This window comes from Abrus precatorius, unplaced genomic scaffold (assembly GCF_003935025.1).
Source record: "Abrus precatorius isolate BTA unplaced genomic scaffold, Abrus_2018 Scaffold10, whole genome shotgun sequence".
In the NCBI taxonomy this organism is placed as follows: Eukaryota; Viridiplantae; Streptophyta; class Magnoliopsida; order Fabales; family Fabaceae; genus Abrus; species Abrus precatorius.
Window position 1 is genome coordinate 26,529,742 of NW_020874292.1, and position 8,691 is coordinate 26,538,432.

The following is an 8,691-nucleotide window of genomic DNA, read 5'->3' on the forward strand; positions in this document are numbered from 1 at the left end:
TAAACAAAAGAATCCAAGTCTAATTCGAATAATCACGACTTAGAATTTATTGCCATGCACAAAATGACTATGAACATGTTTTTCACTCCGCCGAAATTAGCAGGAATCACAAAGAAACCAGGGAAGCATTTCTCACTACAAATTCAATTTTTCTGTCTCTGACATTTGACAATGCATCTTCCAATTCATTTGCTTGGTTCTTATTGAATCATCCTAACTCTGATGAGGTTGATGAGGATGTATTCAGGTTTGTTCATTGTGCTGGCAATGCCAATCTATATATACTTTTAAAGTTTTATTTCAAAAAATACAAAAATAATCCATAAAAATTAATAACAAATCTTGAATTTAGAAAACCAGATAGAATACATTTGTTAAAGAAATAAACCATTTAAATTCATCCATTGACTAAAATAGGACTTATATATACACATACGATAAGTATAATTGTCATTTAAGCCGTGTAGCTCCTACTAAAATAAGAGTCTCTCTAGAGAATCGATTTAAAAATTGGATTTTTTTAATATTAAAAACTATGTTAAAATATATAAAAAATTATAAAAATATATTAACAGTATTTTATTTTTTTAATTCTTTAATCAACATGTTTAAAACGCATATTAGCAATTTTGAAGAAATAAAATAAGTGCGACCCAACTACACTTTGAAAGTGTCCCAGGAAACAGCAATGTGAACTCCTTCGGGATATGTTGTGCGTAGGTCTTCGACCGACCTATTACATGGGACATATAGATTTAGTTGTCAACAACAAAGAAAAAAAATAGCGAAGCACTTGAAAATCAAAAGAGAATTTTAATTATATAATATGTGAATTCATAAAAAAGCATTTTATTGTAATTCTATATAAAATAAATAAATAAATTACAAAGGTAGAATAACTGACAAATAATAATTTGTCGTTTAGAAGAGAGAAGTTGTTTGGTTCACATAAATAGCCTCAGTAAGCCAAGATCTCCCATTTATAGTGTTTCAAAATCTAGAACAAACATAGGATACAAACGTTGGACAAAGGTGAGGTAAAATTTTCATCACTATTAAGACTCGAGACTAGTCCCAAAACTATGCTTGCATGAATAATCGTTTTCTATTTAAAGATAAAAAATACTTATCAAACATTATATTTCTCCAAAGCAATAATAATGTCATCACTGCATTATCCTTCTCTCGCCGTAAAATCTAATAAAAAAAATAGAAGAAACGAATTTTACAGAGAGTTTTACTTTTCACGAAAATCAATATATGAAACTGGGATGCTACTCCGTTGAAGATCATCCCTTGCATCTAAATTGGTTACAAAATTATCCTGAAGATAATTAAATAATAAAAACCATAGAGGCAAGTTAATAATATGTTTGTGACTATAAACATAAGTTTTTCTCGATGGTGAGATTAGCAATAGAAAGTTAATGAAAAGAAGTGAAAGAGTTAAGTGGGGAATTGAATGATTTTCCTAACATTTGCATCATCCGTGCTTGCTTTAGGAATAAGAGGTAGTTCCATTACTAAGTTCAAAGATCATGGGTGAGAAAATGAAAAACTTGTACAATTAATGTCACTCAATTTGGACTTTGCTTCTGATGCACACGTTTTGGTCTACCCCTGGTGGGGACATTTTCATTGACTAAGATGGAATTACATATCAACATCATCTATCAGTCTCATACGCAAAAATTCGTTTTGGTCATGCTCTTAGACCACATCAAAATATGGAAGCACACAAGCAGTCAGGTTCAGAGTAACGTAGATTTAACTCGTTGTTGACCATGTCATAATATAACAAACCCTTTAGATGTAGCAATTTTGGTGCACGCCTTTGAGCCAATAAATAGTCTACTATTAGTTTATTTGGATATGCATTAAATTTATCGGATAAGTGCGTCTAAGATTCAGAAGCTAGTATTGCTAGTCATGCAAGCTAGTTTGCATAACCTTCAGATAATATAAACTTAACCCGCGAGTTCTTGAACCAAATCATTAACCCATAAAGCATTAAAAATATCAATTTTAGTATTTTAAGTTTTAATATTTTTAAATATTATATATATATATATATATATATATATTTAACAGCTAAAAAATTAAAAAAAAAGACCCGTGTAAGATTATTATTATATATAAATCCATTTAAATACCCGCTTATTCACCTGTAGCCTATAATTTAGACACAGGATTCCAATTAATAGTAATCTGTCGTTGGATCAAATATAACTTCCTAAGTTTTAAGTATCGCTTAATTCCAAATTTATGCATGTCCTTTGTCCTCACATTAGGAGTGGACAACGGTCCTTTCTCCTAAACTTATTTTGTAGAAAGTAAATAATTAAATTTCAGTGTAGATAACCAAAAATTGAGATTCTAGCAAATTAATTGGCACCATCATTTATTTGACAACTGCAACTTGCACTTATATTATTTATATACAAACATCTTTGTATTATACTGGGTGAATCATGATGCTTTGTACATAGCGGGGGAATGAAAAACTGAACCCCATAGCATCTCTTTTATGACATGACCTCCAGTGCTTCTCTGGTTTGTCCAAGTAAATTGAAAACTGTTGCTGCTATGTGAGATGGTGTAAGACCAGCTTGAAACAATTGGTCAGCAGGTGATCCATGGTCAATGTAACAATCAGGAAGAACCATTGGCCTCCACTGCAGTTGTAAATCAAAGCCAAATGAGTTTTCACCAACTAGTTAAATGTTCATAGAAACTTCATAAATGTGCATATTTCACAGCATAATATGATTAAAATAAGATCCATACCTTCAGTTTTCCATCAAGAAGGCCATCAAGGGCCATGAACTGAGCAACATGTGAACCAAATCCTCCTATTGATCCTTCTTCTACAGTGATCAAAACCTCATGTGAATTTGCAAGGCTGCGAATAAGGGAACGGTCCAATGGCTTGCAGAATCGTGCATCGGCCACAGTTGCATGCAAGCCATGATGTTCCAACAAGGAAGCAGCAGCCGCACAGTTCTGAACAGCTGCTCCATATCCCAACAGGGCCACTCTTTCCCCTTCAATCAATATCCTACCTTTCCCAATCTGTTTACAATGTCATAAGACAAATGTCAAGTTCATTAGTGTAATTGTTCCTAATCGTCAGTACCTCTATAATTCTAACTCACCTCAAGAGGAGTGCCTTTATTCCCTGGTGGTAGTTCCACACCAACACCATTTCCCCTTGGAAATCGTAAACAACTTGGTCTATCATCAATGGCAGCAGCAGTGGCAACCATGTGAAAAAGCTCGGCTTCATCAGAAGGAGCCATCACCACCATGTTAGGGAGGCATGCCATAAAATTAACATCAAATGAACCAGAGTGTGTGGGACCATCTGCTCCAACTAATCCTGCTCTGTCCATCGCAAATCTTACAGGCAATTTCTGCAAATCCACGTCATGCACCACCTAGGAATAGACACGGAACACACCCTTAGCATTGACAACGAAGTTAGAAGTTATATACTAATCATGTGTTGATCATTGCTAATTCATCATGCTTACCTGGTCATAAGCTCTCTGCATGAATGATGAGTAAATAGCACAAAAAGGCTTAAGGCCCTCACAAGCCAGACCCGCAGCAAATGTAACTGCATGTTGTTCTGCTATCCCCACATCAAAGCATCTAGTTGGGAAACGACGAAGGAAGGCATTCATACCAGTTCCACCTCCCATTGCAGCATGAATTCCAACAATGCCTTTGTCAGCTTCAGCTTCTGCAATCAATGCATCCGCGAAGTAACTTGAGTATGACTTGGTAGCAGCTGTGGCCTTGAATTGTTTTCCAGTTGCTGGATCAAACTTGGCAACTCCTGCAAAATCAAACCACATTATTTAAACTGTCATGAATATAGCACGTTAAAGATTAATTACGCTTTCAATAGAAATGTGTGCTTTCTATGGAAATAACAGAATAGATATGGTCCTTGAATCTTTTCTTAAAGTTGATTAATTATGCTTTTATCCAGGCATCGTGGTCCATTCTTAGATAGAATGCACAAAACATGATAAATTTATACGGCCAGTCATGAAGAAAATCAAGAAACGTGTAACTCCTCTTTTACCATGGTACTTGTCTGCTGCTCTTTCTGCATATGGGTATCCGCGGCCTTTTTCTGTGACAACATGAATCAGTACAGGACCAGTTGTCTTAGTGCTTTTAACTTCTTTGAGAATGGCAACAAGATCATAGATGTTATGACCGTCAACAGGACCAATATAGTAAAGTCCAAGCTCTTCAAAAAGTGTTGATCCAGAACCGCTGATCATGCCACGAGCATATTCATCAACCTTTGCAGCCAACTCATGCATTGGGCCACCAATTTGTTTAGTGACTCCCTGCAAAATTCTCATTTTGTACAGAATCAATTTCAATAAGACTTTGCAGATGCACAAATCCTTCATTAGTAGACATGAATCGAATCGCTCACCTTGGCAACCTCTCTCAGTTCTCTAAGAGGTCTGTTTGATTGTAACCTACTGAGAGCACTACTTAAAGCACCTACAGGTGGTATGGGACCATCAAGAGTTGCAGTTGGTAGAGAAACCTGTTTGTTGTCATTAAGAATAACAATCATGTCAGAATCAAGATATCCAGCGTTGTTCATGGCTTCATAAGCTTGACCAGCGGTCATGGCACCATCACCAATGACAGCAACTACGTTATTCCTTTCTCCCTTCAGATCCCTCCCAACAGCCATTCCTGTTTGGCAGAAAAAATGTCGAACGATTAAATCCAAATGACAAAATCCTATTGTGCATTACTGTCAAGCAATGATAGAACTGTAGCAAAGTATTATCTAGGAGACATAAAACCATTCTTAGGCCAACAGCTTAAGTTTTTAGGAGAGAGAATACTTTTGACAAATGACTCAACTGAATGAACTGATTGACTGAATTATTAGTCAATATTTAAAAAAAAAAAAAGTGATTTATTGAAATTAAACTCAATCTTAATCTCCAATTGAACTCTTAGGAGTTGACCCCTCTTTAATTGTGAGTTTCAGCTAAGGCCTGAAAAATTCCTATGTTAAAACTCAAATGAATAGCAAAATGGAGAATTACCGAGTCCTGCTGACATTGTTGTAGAGCTGTGACCAGTTCCAAAACAATCAAATTCACTCTCAGAGCGTTTTGTAAACCCAGATAATCCATTTGTCTGTCTTATGGTAGGCATCTTATCCCTTCTACCAGTGAGAATTTTATGCGGATAAGACTGCAAAATTCACACAAAATTGTATAATTGAGGCCAAGTTCCATTCCTAAGAAAAACAATTGAAGTACCAAACTACAAAAGAAGAGAAAACACACAACCTGATGACCAACATCCCACAAGATTCTATCTTTAGGAGCATTAAAAACATAGTGGAGGGCAACAGTGAGTTCCACGACACCAAGGCTTGATCCTAAATGACCCCCAGTTTTAGAAACATGGAAAATCACATCAGAACGCAGCTCATCCGCTAGTTGTTTCAGTTCCTGTATCAACAGTGTACTTGTTACAAGAATCAAATTTTCACTTAACCATAATGATACTTTTTCCCCCTCGTTTCACATCAAGCAGCACAAGTAAAATGCTTTCAGTTATTTTTACCTTGGTAGTGAGATTCTTCATGTGAATTGGATAGTTAATTGTGTCCAGTAGTGGAGTTGGTGGTTTCTGAGAATGATACTCTCCCGCCGTCTCTGATAGCGATGCACAAATCCCATTTGGCCTTTTCCTCACCTACATCAATTTCAGAACATGACAACCATTTTTCTGTCACCAAGTCCCATCAAAATTTTCATGCTCGAAAATAACAACAGAATGAAATGAAACTTAAAAAATTTCTAATAAGAACAAAACCCAACAAATAAATTTTTGTAATGAGAAAAAAACGAATGAGCATGCGATTAAGCAAAGTTGAGTTCAAAAGTTCTAGTCTTTGGATCAATTCCCTTAATGGGTATGCCTGCATGCACGCAATTATGTTGAGTTCATGTGAATTACATGAACAAAACATCATCTAACCTGGCTGAGCCTGCGTTGGGATAAGCATAGCAGATCTGCACCCCAATGAGAGTGAGAACGAAGAGGAGTTGATCTTGTAGCATCAGAAGGTGTTACTTTTCTCAAATGGAGAGGGAATGAGAGTGCACAGAGAGCCATTAGAGAAGAAACACAAAAAAGTTGCAGAGAAAGAGAGTATCAGAGTGAATGTGTGTAACTGTGTTAGTAAAAAGGTGGAAGAAAGCCTCTACTCCACAGTTCACAGCATTAAGTGGCAACGTTGAACAATGAATAAATAAGGAAGGAGAAGACGTGTGTGGTGGAGAGAGAGTGGGAACCGGGAAATTAAATGAAGGGAATAAGGTTGTTTGGTAAGAAGCTTTTTAAAAAAAAAATATTTTAAAATTTTTAATTAATTAATTAATTAATTTTTTATTTATTTTTCTAAATTTTGACATTCAATGTGCTTGTGAGTGGAAGCAGTGAATTATCCCATTGGGCCACGACCTTAATGGATAGATTCATAGATAAATGACTGCTGAATATCAAATATGAAATGCAATGCAGAATACGATAAAGATTCATATCCTTCATGCTATACAGAAATTAGATGTTCTTAAATTGTTCAGTAGTATAATATAGTTATATTAAAAAAGAAAAAAATTATTAAATGAAATTTATCATAATAAAAACTATATTTTTACATTAATCATATTAAATTCACTGCATCCCAATCCCTGTAAATAAGGGTGATACACAGAGCCATTGTCTTTTTCTGAATTTTTAGTTTTTAGATAATACCATAATAAATTGTCAGTTTGTTTGTTTCAGTAAATAACATGCAACACTGCAACGTGTCGTTATAAGTTATCCTTATGGTAATTTGCTTGTTACGTGTTAATGTATATGTAATTTTAGTTTTTTTAATTTTATTTAACTTTAAAATTTTTAATTAATAAACTGAATTTTTATTTAAAATAAATATTTTATTATATTTTATATTCAATTTAAATATTTATAAAATCAAAAAGACTAAATATAGATAATTAAAATGAAGGACCAAAATTGCATATATATTAAAATAATTTGTATAACACATATAAAATAAAATAAAATATTCTAATTGTTACATTTATTTATTACATTCTTTTATCATAAGAATAAATTTAATAATTTTTTAAGAAAATTAAAAGCATGTAGTGTAAATTTTTATATAGAAATTTTTTATTAAAAATTATCACATATCTCAAAATTTAATGTGTCAATGATTTAAATATTATAATTTCAAAAAATAATATATTTATTATATTTCTATTTGTCTCATTAAATATATGCTAAAAAATCATAAATTTAATACTTTTAATTAACCATTGCTTTTAAAAATAATTTGATTACAATTTAAAAAATAAATAAGTTCAAATATGCATTGAATATGTATCTATTAAATACCCATCTCTCTCTCTCTCTCTCCCTCTCCTTCAATGTTCAAGGTTATGCATTTATTTCTGATGCATTAATTTTTATCATTAATTTGTATTATGATATAAATTGAACTTCATTGTGATATTAATGTTAAGATTTTTATATTATACCAATTAAAATAAAAATTTAATGTAATTTTTATATTAATTAATATAAAAATTAAGAATTTTAACTAATATAACAATTTATAAGTGGATGATATATAGTATAATTTTTTATACTATTAGTGTATTTAAGTTAAATTCTTAAAATATATTTATTCATATTTAATTATTAATGTTACATGTTTAAATAAAGTTCTTGCTAATTGATATTTAACATACATATAATCATAAATGTATTAACTAAAATAAGATAGTTATTGCCAATATTTGAATGCCATCAATTAAGAAATTAAATGATATCATATTTTTTAAATATTTATTGTAAAATTCTTTTATAAATTGTATCTGCTGTGGAAATTTTATTTAAATTAGTGTTTATTTAATTTAAAATAAAATTGAATTATAAACGTATAAAATAATCAGAATATTTAATTATAAACGTATTTTAAAATTCATACAAAAGTTATTGACAAGGAAGGATAAGTGCTCAAAAGTATGGATCATCAGATTAATAAAACCCATCGCAGGTAAAGATATTAGTAAATCAAATGCATCAACTATCTGAAAAATTGTGGCACATCGTTGAAAAGAAAAAAGTATGATTTGTTTATAATTATATTAATAAAAATAAACAATAGAACGGTTATATTCTTTTCTATTCTCCTTGAGTATAGAAAGAAACGTAAATATTCTTTTTTTAAAAAAATATTCTATTCTTTATGTATGAATGGCTAGTGAGTTTATAAAAATTAGTTTGCATAATTATAATATAAATTTATTAATTACAACAATAACAATAATAGCGTTATTATTATTATTATTATCATTATGTAGTACTTAAAAGAATAAAATGACATATTTAAACTATTAAAAAAATGATTTTATGTTTCAAAGAAACCAAAACAATTTCATTTAGAGGGTTATGGAAAATAAAATTAAGTTACATGGCCACTTGAATAGGTTTTAGCTTATCCTAAACCTATTTTTTTAGGTAAAACTAATTAAATTTAGATAAAAATAATAATATTTTAGTAAAAAAAAAAAAAAGTCCTACATTCTAATGAATATATTTGAGCTAATTTATTTT

At 31.4% G+C, this 8,691-nt stretch overlaps 1 protein-coding gene across 1 annotated transcript; it reads right to left on the reverse strand.

Annotated features, from left to right (window-relative positions):
• Positions 1-2,371: 2,371 nt before the first annotated feature.
• LOC113852585 (probable 1-deoxy-D-xylulose-5-phosphate synthase, chloroplastic) lies at positions 2,372-6,284 on the reverse strand. The gene is made up of 10 exons (XM_027482898.1): positions 6,040-6,284; positions 5,623-5,754; positions 5,343-5,507; positions 5,094-5,244; positions 4,460-4,731; positions 4,094-4,367; positions 3,534-3,841; positions 3,156-3,437; positions 2,788-3,072; positions 2,372-2,675 (listed from the first exon to the last, which is right to left on the reverse strand). Exons 1-10 carry the CDS (start codon positions 6,175-6,177, stop codon positions 2,526-2,528), a joined length of 2,157 nt encoding a protein of 718 aa, XP_027338699.1. The 5' UTR covers positions 6,178-6,284; the 3' UTR covers positions 2,372-2,525.
• Between the last annotated feature and the right edge of the window lie 2,407 nt (positions 6,285-8,691).

What these genes read in the sequence shown, in the direction of transcription:
- LOC113852585 (XM_027482898.1), bottom strand. Translation starts at nt 6,177, where the DNA reads ATGGCTCTCTGTGCACTCTCATTCCCTCTCCATTTGAGAAAAGTAACA. An exon ending in AGCAGCAGACAAGTACCATG is followed by an intron (nt 3,842 to 4,093) that starts GTAAAAGAGGAG and finishes TTGATTTTGCAG; the next exon opens with GAGTTGCCAAGTTTGATCCA. An exon ending in ATAAAGGCACTCCTCTTGAG is followed by an intron (nt 3,073 to 3,155) that starts GTGAGTTAGAAT and finishes CATTGTAAACAG; the next exon opens with ATTGGGAAAGGTAGGATATT.